The 19,631-nt window shown below is 52.5% G+C and overlaps 2 protein-coding genes across 2 annotated transcripts in view; both read left to right on the top strand.

Moving 5' to 3' along the window:
- The first annotated feature begins 222 nt into the window (after nt 1–222).
- NFU1 (NFU1 iron-sulfur cluster scaffold) lies at nt 223–7,547 on the top strand. Its single transcript, XM_036396836.2, has 8 exons — nt 223–287; nt 1,417–1,523; nt 1,793–1,928; nt 2,460–2,526; nt 2,981–3,095; nt 3,292–3,355; nt 5,658–5,832; nt 6,335–7,547. The coding sequence occupies exons 1-8, from the start codon at nt 241–243 to the stop codon at nt 6,380–6,382; spliced, it is 759 nt and encodes a 252-aa protein (XP_036252729.1). The 5' UTR covers nt 223–240; the 3' UTR covers nt 6,383–7,547.
- Nucleotides 7,548–8,783: 1,236 nt separating this feature from the next.
- Nucleotides 8,784–19,631, top strand: part of GFPT1 (glutamine--fructose-6-phosphate transaminase 1) — a 28,199-nt gene continuing 17,351 nt past the window's right edge. Inside the window, exons 1-6 of the mRNA XM_036396833.2 lie at nt 8,784–8,863; nt 15,309–15,416; nt 15,853–15,960; nt 17,201–17,326; nt 18,196–18,254; nt 19,043–19,177. Coding sequence (XP_036252726.1) covers nt 8,857–8,863; nt 15,309–15,416; nt 15,853–15,960; nt 17,201–17,326; nt 18,196–18,254; nt 19,043–19,177 — 543 coding nt within the window. The 5' untranslated portion in view covers nt 8,784–8,856. The remainder of the gene's footprint in view (nt 8,864–15,308; nt 15,417–15,852; nt 15,961–17,200; nt 17,327–18,195; nt 18,255–19,042; nt 19,178–19,631) is intronic.

Here is a 19,631-nt window from a genome sequence, read left to right as displayed (position 1 = left end):
CCACCCCGGCACAGGCTGCCCCGCGCAGGGCTGGAGTCGGCACCCTGTGTGTGTGTGGCACTCGGGCCCAGGGGCCGTGGCGGCCCTGGCCGTGCGGAGAGCGGCGCTCGGTGTCCCGGCAGCCCCGGCAGCCCCGGTCAGAGCCCGTTCCCTCACGCCGCCGCCGCCATGCCCGCTGTCCCCTCAGGCGCAGCCACCAGAGGGCGGCGCGGTGCCCGCTCGGCCGCGGGGAGCGCCAAGATGGCGGCGGCGCGGCGGCTCTGCGCGGCGGCGGGGCTGGGCGGGCGGTAGGTGACCGCGGGGCCCGCGGCTCCCGCTGCCCCGGTGCGGCTTTTTCCCGGAGGGAGCTCGGTTTATTCCCGGAGGGTGCTCCTCACGCCCCTTCCCCACGCGACTGAAAGGGGGCTGCGTCGCAGTTAGCGGCACCGCGACCTCCCGGGCCGCCCCGGCTGCTCCTTGCTCTTCCCCTTCCTTTTTCCACCGCGGACGGGGGTGACGCTTCTTCCTGGCAGGCAGCGAGAGGCTGTTTGTCCTTCTCAGCCCTTTCCAGCCGCGAGCTGGTAGTTCTGCAGTTCCTGGGTGCTCGGTACACCTGGGGAGAACCATGAGGGGTAATTCCCCTCACACCCCGCTCGAGATCCTGCACCGAGGGGTAATTCCACACACACATCCTGCACCGAGGGGTAATTCCACACACACATCCTGCACCGAGGGGTAATTCCACACACACATCCTGCACCGAGGGGTAATTCCACACACACATCCTGCTCCGAGGGGTAATTCCACACACACATCCTGCTCCGAGGGGTAATTCCACACACACATCCTGCTCCAAGGGGTAATTCCACACACACATCCTGCACCGAGGGGTAATTCCACACACACATCCTGCACCGAGGGGTAATTCCACACACACATCCTGCTCTGAGGGGTAATTCCCCTCACGCTCAGGACACTGCAGCCGGGTGTAATTCCCCTCACATGTGCTCACATGCTGCTGTAGGGGATAATTCTGCACCCCCACGTGTGCACAGGATCAGGCAATGAGGAGCTGTTACACCCTTCCCACTCCTGTATGTTCAGGGCCATGAAATAAGAGGAAATCCCTCCCTCACGGTTAGCTCAAGAGCAAGCAGTGAGGGGGGATTTAGAGGACCCTGTAGTGCTGGGCACTGTGAAATGGGATATAATCATCATTAGCTAAAGGGAGCTTCCAGGGCACCTTCCTTGCACATCCTGTTGTGGTTTCTACTTGCTCCCAAGCCCACAAAAGCAAGCAAATAACGCAATTGAGACCTTTTCTGTGTTGGTGTGTCATGTGCTCATGGTAGGGATGTTCATTTCATGAGACAGAGCTTCTTTGGGACAGTGGAAACGTGGAATTTGGAAATTGTTAGTAAAGGTATTTTTCTCTAGGTTCTGTCACATGCTGTTAAAAGATCATAATCTGACAGCTCGGCAGCCTTTCCACCAACTCCTGCAGAAGAAACCATCTCTTCCATCTGCAGCATGGCATCAGGCAGGTAAATACCAGTTAAAAATACACAGATGAGCACATTGGGGGTTCTTCTGTCCCGTGGTAATGCTGCAAGTTTGCTTTTTAGTAAATAAACATTAGCAAAAGAGCCAAGGTTCCTTTCATCCTGCTGTCTCGTGTGAGATGATGTGCCCGTGTTCAGCAGGGTTCCCATGGGCTGGGATCACCCTGGGCTTGCTGAGTAATCAGGACTTGACTTCCACTTAAGCTCCTTAGGTTTGATTATATTACTTTTCTTTGGTTTTGTCTTTGCAGTGAGAGGCATGTTTATTCAAACCCAGGACACGCCCAATCCAAACAGCTTGAAGTTTATTCCAGGAAGGGAAGTGCTGGGGTCCAGGACTATGGAGTTTTCCACGCCAGCTGCAGCCTATTGCTCACCTTTAGCAAGGTATTATTATTCCCTTTTAAATAGAGTTTGGAATAAAAATTTCCAAAGAATTAACAGAAGCTCCCTGGAGGAGAGGGAGGGAAGATAATTATTTGATTATTTCAGATGGTTTGGTGCACTTGCATAATTCCATGGTTTAAGTATTTTCAAAATCCAGCTGATTTAGTGATGCAAATGCTCAGTGCACGTACACCCGTTTCATGTGTAGAAATTCTTTCAAGTGGGTATTGTGAAATCACTTTTATCATGTTCCATTACACATACTTTTGTGGTAGGATTTCTGATTTTTTCATTCATTGCATTTTTGATGATTTCCATTCTTCCAAGAGAATATATATTTTTTTTCCCCTGTAATTACAAAAAGCACTCTTAGAGCCTTACACTGTATTTACTCCAAGTACACCACAGTTTAATATTTTTTTCTGTAGATGAAATTGTTTGGTAACCATATTGTTAATTGGTAAAATTAAAGCTTAACTTGTCAGATTGAGTGCATTTTTGCCCACTTTTCCCCCCTGGTGTCCTTAACAGACAGTTATTCCGGATTGAAGGAGTGAAAAGTGTTTTCTTTGGGCCAGACTTCATCACGATCACCAAGGTAAGCAGAGCAGGGATTCAGCTGTGCTCAGAGATGAGCAGATCCAGGCAGGCACAGTGGAGTTCCAGAGAAGTGTCCACGAGTGCCTTTAATACAGAGCAAAATAAGTCCAGGGAATGATAAATAGGCAAATTGACAATCTTGAGTCTCTGAAAGAGTTGATAAAAATATCTGTCAAGTGATAATGCATTTTGGAGACTTGCACACCTTTTTAGCCAATATTTTTAAAGCACTTGCTTGGCTTGCAAACAAGGAGAGCCTTCTTTGGCTGCCACAGTCTGAGTCTGACTAAACGTCTGTTTAAAGCTGGACTTGAGAGAACATGAACCCAGTCTGTGCATCAGCTGGGACAGTCCCTGGTGGCATTTTGAATGTGAGGATCTCTGGGAATGTAGCAGCAGCAGGCACGTTCTCTTCCTCATTCTTTTTCCTTCCCCTCTTCTGATTCTCACAGGAGAGTGAAGACCTGGATTGGAACTTACTGAAACCAGATATTTATGCAACCATAATGGATTTCTTTGCCTCTGGCTTGCCTGTAGTGACTGATGAGGCACCCAGGACAGACACAGGTAAATCAGATCTTCAGGGGGAGGCCAAGTCTGCCTTTGGGTTTAGCTTTTGTGGCATGCAGAAGAGCCTCCACTTCTCCCTCAGAAAAGTACGCAGGAGAATTTAAATTTAAAACCCGTTAAGGTGACTGCAGGCAGGAATTTGTAGCCTGGAATTCTCTCAGTGTTCTGACTTGCACGTTTTTCTTTTCCTAAGCTGCTTCAGAAGAAGATGATGAAGTTGTACTGATGATTAAGGAGCTGCTGGATACAAGAATCAGGTAGTTTATATTCCAAAGGAAGATCTCCTGGAAAATCCTGGCCCTCAGCAGATTTTGGCCTTGCACTCTGCTGTGGTTTTATTGGTGCTTTAACACAGCTTGAATTTAGAAATGGTGGTGACTAATGGAGTCTCAAGAGTGGCTGTGGATCCTGTTGTTGACCTGAGGAGTATTTTGGTGCTCATTAATTGCCTTCCAAAGCAAACTGAAAGCAAAAGCAACTTGACATTTGAGGTGCAGGGAAAGATGTCTGATGTGTCTGTGATACCTGATGGTGCCATCTTCCCCAGCTCACAAACTGCAGGGACCAGAAACTGTACTTTTTATTTATTTATTTATTTTAGCAGCTGCATTTAAACTGATACCGCGTTATTTACAAATTTTATCTCAGAGCAGACACACGGTGCTGGTTAATTTTCCTGAAAAAGGAGGACAAGCAGAAATAAGCTGGAACATCTTTCCCAAACATTTGCACTGAATGTTGAAAGCAGAAGCCAGGTAGTGTTGTATAAAGCTGACAGAAATGTCCATGCTCCTGCTGGCTGCCTGGCTGTTCAGTGTCAGCCCTTGATCTTCCAGGGCCCTTTTGTAACAGGCGTGGAATTTCTGCCCAAAATTCTGCTTTTCCCACCTTTTCATTTCTTCCGTTTCCTCCCCCTGTACCCGTCAGTGCACCAATAAGGTGTTGATGAGAATATCAGCAGTGGTGGAGCTTCCTTCATTTTCTAGCAGGGTATTCTCAGAAATTATCCATCAACCAGGCTACACATAGAGCATTTATTGTCCAGCAGATCCAAATTAAATGCAGGAGTTGTCAGAAGGTGCAGGATGGGGGGAATGTGCATCTAAAAGGTCCTGTAGTGTGTCAAAAAGTTAATTCAAGTAAGAAAAATGGAATTTTAAATCATGATCTTTGGCTTTCTGGAATGGAGATAATTTGCTGTGGTGAGTTTATAAATGTGTCAGGTTCACAGATTTTTCTGTGAGGACTGTAGCCCTCAGAGAGTTATTTTGGAAATCAGTATAAAGAGCTTCTGTTAGAGTAACTTGATGGTTTTAACTTGGTCTGGAAAAATGTTGCTATGGGGACAGGGCTACAATGCTGGGCATTTGTGGCTGGCAGAGGGGGAGCAGGCTGCAGAAATGCTGTGGCTCTGGGGTGAGCTTATCAGGAGCTGCTTCCTTCACCTGGGAGCAGGATTAACCTTTTAGAGCTGGGGTTGTTTTCTGCCCTGCATAAATTGTGGAGAAATGCATATTTATTTATGGAAGCAGGGCTTCTTATCACAGGTGACAGCTGTGCTGTACCCGGGGGGGACACACCCATGAGGTGTTTATTGGCAGCACCTGGGGCAACCACGGCCAGGGCAGGCTGAGCTCTGCCCTGGGGTGTTCATTCACCCTAAAATCTCCAGGTAAGGCAGGCTGAGCTCTGCCCCGGGGTGTTCATTCACCCTAAAATCTCCAGGCAGGGCAGGCTGAGCTTTGCCCCAGGGTGTTCATTCACCCTAAAATCTCCAGGTAAGGCAGGCTGAGCTCTGCCCCGGGGTGTTCATTCACCCTAAAATCTCCAGGTAAGGCAGGCTGAGCTCTGCCCCGGGGTGTTCATTCACCCTAAAATCTCCAGGTAAGGCAGGCTGAGCTCTGCCCCGGGGTGTTCATTCACCCTAAAATCTCCAGGTAAGGCAGGCTGAGCTCTGCCCCGGGGTGTTCATTCACCCTAAAATCTCCAGGTAAGGCAGGCTGAGCTCTGCCCCGGGGTGTTCATTCACCCTAAAATCTCCAGGTAAGGCAGGCTGAGCTCTGCCCTGGGGTGTTCTGTACCCTAAAATCTCCAGGCAGGGCAGGCTGAGCTCTGCCCTGGGGTGTTCTGTACCCTAAAATCTCCAGGTAAGGCAGGCTGAGCTCTGCCCCAGGGTGTTCATTCACCCTAAAATCTCCAGGTAAGGCAGGCTGAGCTCTGCCCCAGGGTGTTCTGTACCCTAAAATCTCCAGGCAGGGCAGGCTGAGCTCTGCCCTGGGGTGTTCATTCACCCTAAAATCTCCAGGTAAGGCAGGCTGAGCTCTGCCCTGGGGTGTTCCTCTACCCTAAAATCTCAATGCCTACAGAAAAGGTCTCTGTGTTAGATAGTCCAGCACAGCAGGAGTTGTTGGAAATGTGGACCAGGTGGTTGTAGAGGAACAGTGACTAAACCCCTCTGTGTCCACAGTTACTGTAAATGTTGAATGTTGCTTTCCCGAGGTTTCTGGAAGGATCCCTGTTTCAGCTCTGAGCTTTAGGGTGAATGTTGTGTTCCCCCAGGCCCACGGTGCAGGAGGATGGCGGTGATGTCATTTACAAGGGCTTTGAGGATGGCATCGTGCAGCTGAAGCTGCAGGGCTCCTGCACCAGCTGCCCCAGCTCCCTCATCACCCTCAAGAGCGGGATACAGAACATGCTCCAGTTCTACATCCCTGAGGTGGAAGGCGTTGAGCAGGTGGGTTGGGAGACATCACGGAGGTTTTCTTTTCAGTGGCAAAGGAGCTCTTTGTCCCTAACCCTAACCCTTTCCAGCAGGCTGGGGGCAGGTTGGAGTTAGGAAAACCAGGGCTGTGTGGATGCAGGTGTTCCAAGGCAGCTGGAGAACCCAGAGCTGGACACACTTGCTGATACCTTTGTGCTTTGGTGACTGGATGTGATAAAAAGCAATGACCTTTGTCCCCTGAAATGCAGATTCTTTGGGTTTCTCATGAAATATCTGATCTCTGGAGCCATTGTTCCCTGGCCTTTGTGGTGGCTTGACCAGCTCCTATAATTAAAGCTCATTTCCTCCTGGCATTTTGGATTGCCAGTTTTTCTTACCTTCCTCCTGAGCCCGTTGTTCAGTGGTGTGGAATAACTGCTGTTCTCCTTGGGCCCAGCAGGGATTTAATGTAATAAGTCCTGCAGGACTGAGAGCTTAACCTGTTTATCTAAACTGCTTCTGGGTTTGGTTTCAGGTTGTTGACGACGATGATGACGCGGAGAAAGAAGCAAATTCTACTTGAGCTTCGTCATCTGTGGCCAAATAAACATTCACCTCCTGCTGTATGTAAACCATCTTTGTGCTGAGGAACAGCCACGTCTGCCTTGTCAGAAAAACAGTTGTAGCTACTGTGAGAATGCACCATCAGTTCAAGCAGTTCACCCACTAATTTATTAAATGCCCTGGATTACACAAAGATTCTTCTGCTATGTCTTTAGAAAGGAATGGTGGGCTCAGAAAACAGTGATGTGTTTATTGTTTTTTCATACAGATCTTCAATGCTGAAAGAAAGAGAAGGCAGAAGTTCCTTGGCTTTTTTGTGCAATAGCAATATTAAATGTTTATTCCCCCAACTTGTGGGACTGACAGGACTGGCTGCCCTTACTCTGTAAGTGGGAGCTTCAGGAATGTTAATTTTATCAAGTCTTGCTAAAAAGCTGCTGATTCCTATCAAACTTTTGTGAAAGATAACCTATAATATCAACTGTTCATTTTGGGGGCTGTAACACTGCCATGGCTTTGTGGAAAGTTACCTCCTTGCTCATTACCACTCTGCAAACCATAGCAACAGAAACAAAAAAGGTTTGTTACAAAAATCATACCTTCTAAAGCAAATGTTAGAAAAGAATGATCTTTATCAGCTTCAGCAAGTAGACTAATGAGTTCATTTAGCAGTAAAATCGTTCAGCCACCATGCAGCAGCTGATTTCTCAGCACTGGGAGGAAGGAGGGCCTGTGTTTGTGCTGCTCCTGCCACATCCTGTTTGCCTGGTACGTGGCAGAGCAGGGCTCCTGCAGTCCTGCACACATGGCAGGGGCTGTTTGCTCTTCTGAGTTGGAGCACATCAATGGGGCTTTGCAAGGAGCTCTGTTTACTTTGTGTGTGGGGGAATGGTTTCTTCCTGGTGCCCGGCTCTGTCACCAGGAATTCTGCTCCTTCCTTGTGCTGCCACCACGGAGCTGAGGTTGTGCTCCTCGTTGGCTTGAGAGCCTCTGGTGTGTTCCCCTCTTTCACCCCTTCCCAGAGTAATTACTCCACTGATAAGGTCCCTAACCAGGATCAGTTCAGCCGGTGGAGAATCTCCTCTACAGCACCACGTCAGCATGTGGTAACTGTCAACTACCTATTACTTGGTAGAAATTTAAAAATAAATATTTTAGCTAAATAAGCTAAATATTTACTCAGATTTCAATAATAACCCGCAGTTGTTTGACTCTGGAAATCGGTGTGAAATGACCACGTTTTCTTTGAGTCTCTGGTGAAGTACTTGGGGGTATTGATGGCAGAATTCCCTGCTGCAGGGCAGGGAGGGTGTCCTGGTTTGAAGCTGCAGGCTTCTCATGTTCCTGAGACCTCCTCCCCCTCTCTGCTCTGTGCCCAGCCAGGTTCTGGCAGCAAGCTCAAAATACGGTGCTGTGTCCTGATGTTGTGGGTTGTTTTCTGAGCTTTTGAGGGAAATAGTTCTTTATTGAAATTTTAGTGTCGTATAAAGTAGAATGAATGGCATTTCTCTTAAGGCATTGCTCTCTTTTGTAGCCTTAGGTTTTTAATAAATTTCCAGGCAGGGTTTGATGGGGGTGGCTGCAGACAGACAGACAGCACACTGAGCTCTCCAGCTGCACGGATGTCACGCCTTGGTCAGCTATGCCTGTCCCAGTTTGCTCTGCAGATTCATCTTAATGGTTTCTTTCTGTGCCTCTGAATGGGAGCTGTTGTAGAGAGGGCTGGGGAAGGCAGGATGCAGCTCGGGGAGCCCGCGGCGCCGCTTCGTCCCTGCCTCGGTCGGCACCCGCTGATCGCCAGGCACCGGGAGCGCCCGGGGCTGATCCGTGCGTGCTGCTCTGCCTGGCGCCAGTGGGAATTACCGGGGGCAGACACCTCCCGTCCTCCGTCCGGGGCCGGGAAATGCCGGGAAGGGTTCTGGGAAAAGGGATACACTGTTCTGGGGTTAGGAATTACCGGGAAGGGACTGGGAGCGGGCATCCCCCGGTGTGGGGCTGGGAATTACCGGGAAGGATCCGGGAACAATCATCGCCCGGTGTGGGACTGGGAATTACCGGGAAGGATCCGGGAACAATCATCCCCCGGTGTGGGGCTGGGAATTACCGGGAAGGATCCGGGAACAATCATCGCCCGGTGTGGGGCTGGGAATTACCGGGAAGGGTCAGGGAACAATCATCCCCCGGTGTGGGGCTGGGAATTACCGGGAAGGATGCGGGAGCGGTGTCCCCCGGCCCGGCCAGGGGGCTGGGAATCGCGGGGTCTCTCGGGGAGCGGGCCCATCCCCGTGTGCCGGGGGTGTTTCCGCCCCTCGGCCCGCCCGGCCCCCGCGGCGGACGCGGCCCCGGCAGCGGCTGCCACGTCCCGGGGCGGGCGGGCGGCGCGGCCAATGGCGGGCGCGGCCGGGGCGGGGCGGGCCGGGGCCTGCGCCGGGCCTGGCGCGAGGGGCGCGGCCCCGGCGGCACAGACAGCGCGGCTGCGGACCGGGACGCACCATGTGCGGTGAGCACCGGCCCGGGGACGCCGCGGGGCCCGGCCCGGCCCCGGCGCGGCGGGAGGAGCCGCTGGGGCGGGCGCGGTGAGGCCGCGGCCGGGCGGGGACGCGGGCACGGCCGGGCCGGCTGAGGGGAGAGCGGCCCGGCCCCGTTATCCCGAGTGCGGGCGGCGGCTCGCTCCGTGCCGGGGATTTAAAGGGCCGATTGTCGGCGGAGCGTGGCGACAGAGGGCCGGTGCCCCGGGCTGGGCGCTGTGCCCTGTGCCGGTGGGGCTGGCCCGGGGACGCCGGGGGAACGGGCGCTCCGGGGCCGCTCCAGCCGAGCCTCTGCTGCTGTCGGAGGCACCGCTCCCACCGGTGCCCGTGGTGGTTTTTGGGCGTTGCTGCTCCGGTAATTTGCCCTCCGCAGGTCGGTCCGGGCTGGCCCGGTGTGGCACGGAAGGGTCCGGCCTGGCCCGGCTCTGCCGGACCGTGCCCGAGCTCGGCCCAAGCCCGGAGTGAGCTCGGCCAGAGCCGGTCCCGGTCCCGGTCCCGGTCCTGGTTCTCCTGTCCTTCCACTCCGCTTTCCATGGCAGTGCAGCCACCCTGCCCATCCTTCGCGCACAGGAATGTCAATTATCCTTTCCCTATTCCCTTGTCTTCCTGTTTTTCCATGGAAATTTATGCAACAGCAATCTCTTGGATTTTCCTATTTTCTTTCCATGCTACCTTTCTTTTTTTCCCTGTATTTTTGTGTGCAAAATTACGCTCTTAGCGGGACTGTGCGTTTTACACTTAATGTGCAAGTTGCCATTTCTCTCATTGTTTTTGTGGGATGGAACCGGCGTTGCCTTCAAGCTGTCAAACTGTGGAGAATCAGTCAGAGACTCATACCTCAGCTCACATTTAACACCGTGTTAATTCGTGTTTGAAAGTACAAAGCGGAGCAAAGCTAAGAATAGAAAGGATAATTATTATTATAAATAGCTTGCTGCAAGAATAGGGGTGGTTTTGGTGCCTCGTGCTTGCCGTATTCGAGGTCCGGCCTTTGAAATGTGCAATATTTACATCTGCTCTTTGTCTTTTCTGCCTTGAAAACGCCGGGCAGTTCCTCAGCTGTGCTCAGGGTTTAAGGTGTCTCCCCCCTTTTGGATACAAGTGAAGTTCTTCCTGGATGTTGAAACATTTCGCAGGAAGAGTGAGGAAAGCACAGGGGATTATTGTCTCTGTTGCTGAGGGCTGCTCTGGGATGTATCCTGGAGTGAGAGAGTGATGGTTTGTCTGGGTCTGATTTCCCAGGCTGTGGCAGCTGCAGGGCCTCAAACACAACATTTCTGTCATGGAATTGTGGCTGGGGATGGACAGACCTGGCTTTATCCTGCCACCCTCCTTCAGAGTTTTACCCAGTTCACACGGAACGGTTAAGATGGGTTTTAAAAGGAGATAAATGTGACAATGGTGCTGTTGTTACCTGAGTTACCTCAGTCTGTGGCACTGAAGGAATTCCAGCCTCCAGACTGGAGTTATCAACACAGTGTTTTCAGCCTGATGTGCAGGTTTGTGACCTTACAGAATCTGATGGGCTGGTGCTGCTGGACAGGTAAAGGAAAGGAGCCTCCAAGTGCTTTGGTGCCTGCTGTGAGCACTGTTTGGATGTGCTGGGGTTTGTTTCTAACAGTGAAAACCGGGCTTTGTCCTTGGCTGTGTGTTACACACCTGCAGTTTGAGCACCTGGCCAGGTGGGAGCTGGGTGTGCTTTGGTCCAAGGGTTCAGTGGCATCTGCGAGACACTTCAGGAAACTGGTTTTTCCAGGGCTGTTCTGTAAATCAGTAAACCTGTCATCTGCCATGGCTGAATTGAATGAGCAAAAGGGACACAGAGTTCAGGTCTGGGGTTGGGATGGCAGAATTCAGGTGTAGGACAGAAGAATCCAGGTCTGGGATGGCAGAATTCAGGTCTGGGATGGCAGAATCCAGGTCTGGGATGGCAGAATCCAGGTGTAGGACAGAAGAATCCAGGTCTGGGATGGCAGAATTCAGGTCTGGGGTTGGGATGGCAGAGTTCGGGTCTGGATGGCAGAATCCAGGTCTGGGATGGCAGAATTCAGGTCTGGGGTTGTAGAATTCAGGTCTGGGGTTGTGGAATTCAGGTCTAGGACAGAAGAGTTCAGGTCTGGGGTGGCAGAGCTCAGGTCTTGCTTTACTAGTGATTCCTGAAGATAAAGATGGGCTTAGGAAGGACTTGGGTTTCTCCTTCTGGGCTTGCATGTACCTCAGTGGGGACATTGGGCCCTTGCTCATCTGTTGCCCCTGGCTGTGCCTGGTGTCTGCCTTGCAGAGGAGCACGGAGCTGTGGCCCAGAGTGAGTCCTGGGGCTGCTGCTCTGCTTGTTTACTCTGGGCAGGAGAAACCCTGCCCCTTTTAGCTGGAGAGGGAGCGTGGGCAGCAGCAGAAGTGTCCAGTGGACAAGTGTGGATCCCCACTGGGTGGGTGTTTTTCTGGTTTTGCTTTTTTTCCCAGCCTGGAGGTGATGAATTGAGTGTCAGCTCCCAGACGCAACAGTGGCCTGGCCCTGTGCTCCTCAGACTGGGCAGAAAAAGGGAGCTTGTGGGACTCCAGGAGCTCCTCCAGCAGGGCTGAGCAGCAGCTCTGGGATCAAGGATTCCTTGGAATTGCCCGGTGGATGTACTGGTAACAAGGTCTATGGAAATGAGTGAACAGTAATAGGAAAAGGAATTTGGGAGTAAACCCAGCCTGAGGGCTTTTCTGCTTTTGTAGGGAAAGGATTGCAAGAAGCAATTCCTTCATGTATCTCAGTCATTTACCTGGAAGGGGTAAAGGCATTTTATTTGCCTGGGAATGTGAAATTAAGGAACCTGAGCTCCAAAAAAGTTCATGAGGAAAATAAAGTTCTCAGAAGAAGTATTGTGACTGTCAGCTATAGAGATCAATAATGCCTTGGAAATGTTGGAAATGTTACTCTGTTAAAATGACCAGCTCTTTAGAGAGAATTCTTTATGTAGCTGAAGGCCTAGGATTTGTGCTTGAGTGTTAAAAATCAGCTCTGTGAGAGAGTTGAGTGTCAGGAGCAGCCACATGCCTGTTCTGGTGCTTCCCCAGGTGAGGTGTTTAAGGCAAACCTGCAAGAAAGGAAATGCTTTATATTCTAAATTATATTGTTCAAGGGATTGCACTGGAGAGAACCCATTTCTGTGGATCTCAGTGTGCTCCAAGAGCTGCCTGATGAGCTACAAGCTTTGGGTTGCTCTTTCCAGTCCTCACGTGCAAACTCCTGTGTGGGGCGAGCAGCTGAAATGTTTTATTGTGCTGTGGAGTGTCACTTCTGCCCTAATTCTGAGTTGCACTGGGGTTGAGACTGAGTTTGTCAGAGTGTTCCAGACAGGGGAGCTGTGTTTTCTGCCAGCTGGGGATTCCTGCATCCCTGGCTGCTCCATCTCCTCTTGTGTGGGAATTCCTGCACCCTTTGCTGCTCCATCTCCTCTTGTGTGGGAATTCCTGCACCCTTTGCTGCTCCCTCTCCTCTTGTATGGGAATTCCTGCACCCCTGGCTGCTCCCTCTCCTCTTGTATGGGAATTCCTGCACCCTTTGCTGCTCCCTCTCCTCTTGTATGGGAATTCCTGCATCCCTGGCTGCTCCCTCTCCTCTTGTATGGGAATTCCTGCACCCCTGGCTGCTCCCTCTCCTCTTGTTTGGGAATTCCTGCACCCTTTGCTGCTCCCTCTCCTCTTGTTTGGGAATTCCTGCCCCCCGGCTGCTCCATCTCCTCTTGTATGGGAATTCCTGCACCCTTTGCTGCTCCCTCTCCTCTTGTATGGGAATTCCTGCACCCCTGGCTGCTCCCTCTCCTCTTGTTTGGGAATTCCTGCCCCCCTGGCTGCTCCCTCTCCTCTTGTATGGGAATTCCTGCACCCCTGGCTGCTCCCTCTCCTCTTGTTTGGGAATTCCTGCACCCTTTGCTGCTCCCTCTCCTCTTGTATGGGAATTCCTGCACCCTTTGCTGCTCCCTCTCCTCCTGCAGCTGGGAACTCACCATTGCAGAGCTGCAGCAGGAGGAGGTTCCCAGGGCTGGGTTTTTGTGTCACCTCCAGCAATGCCAGCTCAGAGTGGTTCAGTGTCCCTGGAGATCCTGGCTCCTCTTGGGGCTGGCTCTGCGGGCAGGTGTGGAAGGCAGTGCCTGGACAAGCATGTAAATGCACAAATCTGAAACCAGAACTCTGCTGGGCACCTGAAACTCAGCCCTGGGGAACGTTCTGCCCCAAGTTGGTGCATCCTCAGCACCTGGCATCCAGGCTGGAGGTGCCCAGCTCTTGGAGTTCCACCCAAATCACATTTCCCTTGAGTGCTGTCAAAGAGCTGTCACTGTGAGGGTGAAATTGCCACTGCTGGAGGGCTCCTGGCAAAGCTCTGTGCACTGTCTGTGTTTTCACGCCTTGGTTGATTTGAGTATCAGCTCAGGGAGAGGGGGAGCAAGGCTTGAGCAGGGCACTGTGGCTCTGGGGTGTGACAAAAGCCTTTTCTGGGCTGGGAGGTGCCTTTGGGAACTGTCCTTAAAATTAGAAGTGGTTACAAGGTGTGACTGCTCAGATGGGAATGATCCAGCAGTTAAGAACAGAGAAAATGCTGTTTTCTACGTGGGGATTCCAACTTTCCCCAGCTGTGAAGTATTACATCATTACAGGACGTTTGGAAAGGGCAAAATTAAACACATTTGTAAATATTTCCAATAAATGAAGTTTATTTGCACATAGTTCATGATGATAAGTATCACAAATGGGTGATAAGCCTTCAAATATTGGATATTAGCCTGCAGATTAGTAAGTCATGCATTTAGGAAGACTTGTGTTCTTTTACAGGAGCCTTATGGTCTCACTTTTTACTTTAATGATGCATCATTTATGCATATTCTATTTTTATTTCATTTTTTCCTGTTTTCTCCAAGGTGAATTTTAAACATCCCTGTCTTACTTGCCTTCTCATTTGTAAGATGTGTTGCTCACAGATGAGTACTTATAATTTGATCTTCCCAGTGGCATCTCCACTATCATTCTCCCTATTTTCCTCTCAGGATCTAAAAGCTGAACTGAATCAAAACCGAACCTCCCAGGGTCTGGTTTTTGGAAGAGCATGTCCATATTTCACAGCATTAACACTGCATTTGTGTTTATTCTGGTTTCCTTCTTTTCATAGTCTGTTTTCTGAGAAGCACTGAATTCCTTGGGTTGGTTTTTTGGTGAGGTTTGGGGTATTTTTGTGTCATTCTTAGCCTTGGATTCAGGTGGTTTTCTCCCCCCCCAGGCCTCATGAATAATCTTAATATAACTGTGCTGTAATTAATAGCTGTTAGCAGTGCCAGGCTGGCTCCTTCCTGGAGGGAGCTCAGTGTTTGTTTGCAGTGCAGGCAGGGCTGAACCCTCTGCCTTTCTGCTTTTCCCTCTCCTCCCTGTGCGGAGGCCGCTGCCTCTTTGTGCCCCTCTTGTTGTGCTCTGCCAGCATTTGGGATCTGGGACAAGGAGCAGGCTTTGGGCTCTTGGGTGGGGTTTTCTTAGTGCAGGTGTGACTGAGCTTGCTGAAATCTGCAGAGAAAACAGCGTCTGAAGGCACTGTCTGGTTTGGGTTCAGGTTTAACAAAGGTGTCCACAGCCAGCCCTTCTGGGGGGAGGCAGATTGGGTTCAGAGCAAGCTGCAGTGCCAGAAGCCATCCTGTGCTTGGGGAGCATTCCCTGGCACCCTATAACCCTGGAATCTGGAATCCCATGGGTCTGGAGCATTCCCTGGCACCCTATAACCCTGGAATCTGGAATCCCATGGGCCTGGAGCATTCCCTGGCACCCTATAACCCTGGAATCTGGAATCCCATGGGCCTGGAGCATTCCCTGGCACCCTATAACCCTGGAATCCCATGGGCATGGAGCATTCCCTGGCACCCTTTAACCCTGGAATCCCATGGGCCTGGAGCATTCCCTGGCACCCTATAACCCTGGAATCCCATGGGCATGGAGCATTCCCTGGCACCCTATAACCCTGCCATGCTGTGATCCCAATCCATCCATCCCCTCACACCTCTCATCCCTTGTTCCCAATCCATTCCCTCTGTCCCAGTTTGCTGTTCTCTGCTTCCCCTCCACCTTCCCTGCAGCCCTCCTCCTCTTCCCCTCCTGGCACGTCCCAGTGCCCCTTTCCCAGTCCCAGAGGTGCCCCAGGGGTGGGGCTGGTGCCCACCTGAGCTGCTGGGGTGGGACTGGTGCCCATGGGGTGGGATTGGTGCCCATGGGGTGGGATTGGTGCCCATGGGGTGGGACTGGTGCCCATGGGGTGGGAATGGTGCCCATGGGGTGGGACTGGTGCCCATGGGGTGGGACTGGTGCCCATGGGGTGGGGCTGGTGCCCATGGGGTGGGAATGGTGCCCACCTGAGCTGGGTCCTGCTGGCACTGACTCTCCTGTCCCCCACAGGCATCTTTGCTTACCTGAACTACCATGTGCCCCGGACCAGGAGGGAGATCCTGGAGACTCTCATCAAGGGGCTGCAGCGCCTGGAGTACCGGGGCTACGACTCTGCAGGTACCTCAGCTCTGCTGGGGCTCTCTGGGGGCCTTTCCTGGGGTGCTGGGAGTGCTTTCTGCCACCTTCTGCTGCTGAGGAAAGCTGGAACACAAACTGGATGTGCCTGTGGGCAGAGGTTTGCATTAACTTCAGTATACAGATTTCTATAAGCATTCTTGATGTTTGTTTTTGGGGTTTTCTTTTCTCTGTTTGTTTTTGTTTTTTTTTTTCCTTTCCCCAAAGGTTTTAAAAATACTGACAAGATGACAAAGGGAAAGCTAAGTTCTAATCTAACCTTAGTTCTAATCTAAGGGGTTTCTTGCCTTTATGTGGCAGGCCAGCTCTGGGAGAAAGGGCTCAGGGAGAATCGAAAAGGGCAGAATTTGTTGACAGAAAATATTGTAATAACTTCTGCACTTGACCTTCTTCCTCCATGTCCCACGGGGGGGTTCAGGTGTGGGACTGGACGGAGGAAATGACAAAGACTGGGAGGCCAATGCTTGCAAAATCCACATTATCAAGCAGACGGGGAAGGTGAAGGCTCTGGATGAAGAGGTTCACAGTAAGTGCCTCCCTTTCCTCCTTTCCCTTGCTTCTGTTTTGAATCTCCCCTGATTTAGCCACAAACACGAATTTCCAGAGGTGTAAAGGCTCAGGGATGAGCTGTGAAGAGCTTGGTGATCCTCTGGTTGTTGGTGTGAAGTTACAGAGAAATCCTGATCTTTCCAAGATAAATGATTTGCAACTACTAAAGTAAAATAGACCTGAAATACATCGTGGGAAACAGACAGGAAAACCTCCAAAACAAACAACCAAAAGCTCCTTGAACTGGGGATAGAGGAATTAGCAGGAGATAATTATCAAGACCTAGAGCTTGGGCAGAAGGAGAAATCGGGAGGAACCTCCCCCCGTTCCCTGTAGGAATCTCTTTCTGCCCTTTATTTAAACCTTAATTCATTAAATCTGAGCTCAGTGCAAAGATGCACGAAGGTGTTGGGGGTGGAATAGAGGCTGGCTGAGGGTGGGGAGATCTTTTCTTCTCAGCTTCACATTCAGAAGCTGCTGTGTTGGTGAAATTGGAGTCTTTGTAACCCATTCCTGTATTCACCTGAGGCACAGAGTGCTGAGTGTCCAGGGGGAGGTGGGTCAGTGTAATCTCAGTGTAAACCAGCAGCCAAAAAGCTCAGATGTGGTGGGGTGTGTGCTACAGAAACAGGGGACGGGCAGAGCATTCCTGAAGGGAGGTTTGAAAAGAAAGAACGAAAGGAAACATCAGGATGCCCAGTTTTAAAGAGATTGTGGAAGCACTTGTGGAGTAGAGGAGTACTTTTTCCCCAAGAAATTTTTTTTTCCCAGGGATTTTTTTTTTTCCCAAAGAATCTTTTTTTTCCCCAAGAAATCTTTTTTTTCCCCAAGAAGTCTTATTTTCCCCAAGAAATCTTTCTCCCCAAAGAAATCTTTTTCCAAAGAAATGTTGCTGCTCATGGTAGCTTTGCAGAGACAGGGGTTAGGGGTGCCTGAATAACCATGGGGGTGTGCAGGTGACAGGATGATGGCAAGGACCCAGGCTTGGGCTCTCCCTTAGAGGCTGCTTTTTGTTTTGGCCCAGTGAGGGGTGCAGGGCTGTTTTCTGTGTGTGTCCCTCAAACCCCCTGAGGTTTTGGTGGGTGTCTGATGATCCCAAAGGTCTTTTCCAGCCCCGATCCGTGTCCTGTGGGCTTTGCTGGCCCTGCCGGCATCGCTGCCCTGCTGAGGCTCCCAGGGCACGGGCAGCCCCTCAGGGCTGAACCTTTGCTGTGCAGAGCAGCAGGACATGGACCTGGACATCGAGTTCGACGTGCACCTGGGCATCGCCCACACGCGCTGGGCCACGCACGGGGAGCCCAAACCGGTGAACAGCCACCCGCAGCGCTCCGACAGGAACAACGGTCTGGGCTGCCCTGGGGGCTGGCCTGGGGGCTGCTGGGGGCTGTGCCTGCTCTTGGGGGGCTCCTGGGGCTGGCCTGGGGGATCTGGGGGGCTGGGATCCACTGCTGCTCCTCTGGGGTCACTGCCTGCTCCTGGGGCTGGCCTGGGGGATCTGGGGGGCTGGGATCCACTGCTGCTCCTCTGGGGTCACTGCCTGCTCCTGGGGCCAAGCTGGGGGTTCTGGGGGGGCTGGGATCCACTGCTGCTCCTCTGGGGTCACTGCCTGCTCCTGGGGCTGGGCTGTTCCTCTGGGGCGCTGGGATCCACTGCTGCTCCTCTGGGGTCACTGCCTGCTCCTGGGGCTGGCCTGGGGGTTCTAAGGGGGCTGGGATCCACTGCTGCTCCTCTGGGGTCACTGCCTGCTCCTGGGGCTGGGCTGCTCCTCTGGGGGGGCTGCTGGGCCTCCTGGGGTCACTGCCTCCTCCTGGGACCAGGCTGGGGGTTCTGGGGGGGCTGGGATCCTCTGCTGCTCCTCCTGGGGTCACTGCCTGCTCCTGGGGCCAAGCTGGGGGATCTGGGGGGCTGGGATCCTCTATTGCTCCTCTGGGGTCACTGCCTGCTCCTGGGGCCAAGCTGGGGGTTCTGGGGGGGCTGGGATCCACTGCTGCTCCTCTGGGGTCACTGCCTGCTCCTGGGGCTGGGCTGGGGGTTCTGGGGGGGCTGGGATCCTCTATTGCTCCTCCTGGGGTCACTGCCTGCTGCTGGGGCTGGGCTGCTCCTCTGGGGGGCCTGGGGGGCTGCTGGGACTCCTGGGGGGCTGCTGGCCCTGGGTGTCCCAGGCAAACTGCTGCCAGGCTGGGGCTGAGCAGGGCCTTTCCTCTGTCCCCAGAGTTCATTGTCATCCACAACGGCATCATCACCAACTACAAGGACCTGCAGAAGTTCCTGGTGAGTGGCCCTGGGGGTGAGACCCTCCTTTCCCCTTGCTCTCACGCCCTGCCCAGCTCACTCCTGTTGTATTCTCACTCTCCCTTCCCCACTTCCATTCCCCACTCACCCCTTCCTTCACTCACATCTCCACTCACTCCTCTCTCCTCTCTCACAGTGATTTCCCCCCTCACATCCCCTCTCACCTCCATTCCTGCACTCTCATTTTTGCACTCCCACCCATATTTGCACTCACAGACTCTCCTGCTCTGGGAGTTCTCACATTTACACCCCCATTCCCTCCCTACCCCACTCCCCACATTCCCTCACTCAATATCCTGGCATTCACACCCTGCTCATCCTCACTCACAACTCCCTCCTCATCCTCACTCCTTCTCCCAAGGAGACCTTCCCCCTCAAACCCCCTCCCTGTGTCCCTCGCACTGCCCTCTCCCCCTCTCCTCATATTCTTGCAATTTAAAAGGCAGGAGGGATGGAAGGGAAGTGTGAGAAGAGAAAAAGAAGGGGAAAAAAAGGCAGGAAAGTAAAAGGAAGAGGAAAAGCAGAGTGAAGAATGGGGGGAAAAAAGAGGGAAAAAAAGAGTAAGAACAGCTGCAGTGTGGAAGGGGGAAAGGAAAGGAAAGGAAAGAGGAAAGGAAAGAGGAAAGGGAAATTTGAGGGAGGAAGGCAGGAGCAGAGAAATGGAAAAACATGAGAAAAAAGTAAGCAAAAGGTGAAGGCCAGGGAGTAGTGAGAGCGAAGAAAGGGAAGGAAGGGGGCCTGGAGAGCCACAGGAGCTGTCCCTGCAGGAGAGCAAGGGCTACGAGTTCGAGTCGGAGACGGACACGGAGAGCATCGTCAAGCTGGTCAAGTACATGTACGACAACCGCGACAGCGACGACATCAGCTTCTCCACGCTGGTGGAGAGGGTCATCCAGCAGCTGGTAACCATGGGGCACCCGGGGGGCACAGGCATGGGCACGGGCACCACCCCCAGAAACACCCCCTGCACCCCGGCACTGCTGCTGCAGGCTTTGTCCTGCTGCCTCTGCCTGCCCGGAGCAGGGCTGGCTTTGCTTCTCTGGGCTGTTTGTCAGTGTTAGCTGGGAAAGGGCTCAGCTCTTGGGCATGGCAGCTCTGGAGGCTGCCAGCCCCTGGTGGGGTGGTGGGAGTGGGGAGGGAGACTCTGTGCTGCTCCCAGTCTTTCCCAAATCTCCAGAAATCCTGGGACAGTCTGTGCTGCTCTCAGTCCTTCCCAAATCTCCAGAAATCCTGGGAGAGTCTGTGCTGCTCCCAGTCCTTCCCAAATCTCCAGAAATCCTGGCAGAGTCTGTGCTGCTCCCAGTCCTTCCCAAAACCCCAACCTGGCAGAGTCTGTGCTGCTCCCAGTCCTTCCTG

The sequence above is a fragment of the Molothrus ater genome, chromosome 28 (assembly GCF_012460135.2).
Source record: "Molothrus ater isolate BHLD 08-10-18 breed brown headed cowbird chromosome 28, BPBGC_Mater_1.1, whole genome shotgun sequence".
Lineage (NCBI taxonomy): Eukaryota > Metazoa > Chordata > Aves > Passeriformes > Icteridae > Molothrus > Molothrus ater.
This window is presented reverse-complemented; position numbering and strand designations above follow the sequence as displayed.

Coding starts and splice junctions, on each gene's coding strand:
- NFU1 (XM_036396836.2), top strand. CDS start 241: ATGGCGGCGGCGCGGCGGCTCTGCGCGGCGGCGGGGCTGGGCGGGCG. Junction 288..1,416: donor GCGGCGGGGCTGGGCGGGCG/GTAGGTGACCGC, acceptor ATTTTTCTCTAG/GTTCTGTCACATGCTGTTAA. Junction 1,524..1,792: donor TGCAGCATGGCATCAGGCAG/GTAAATACCAGT, acceptor TTGTCTTTGCAG/TGAGAGGCATGTTTATTCAA.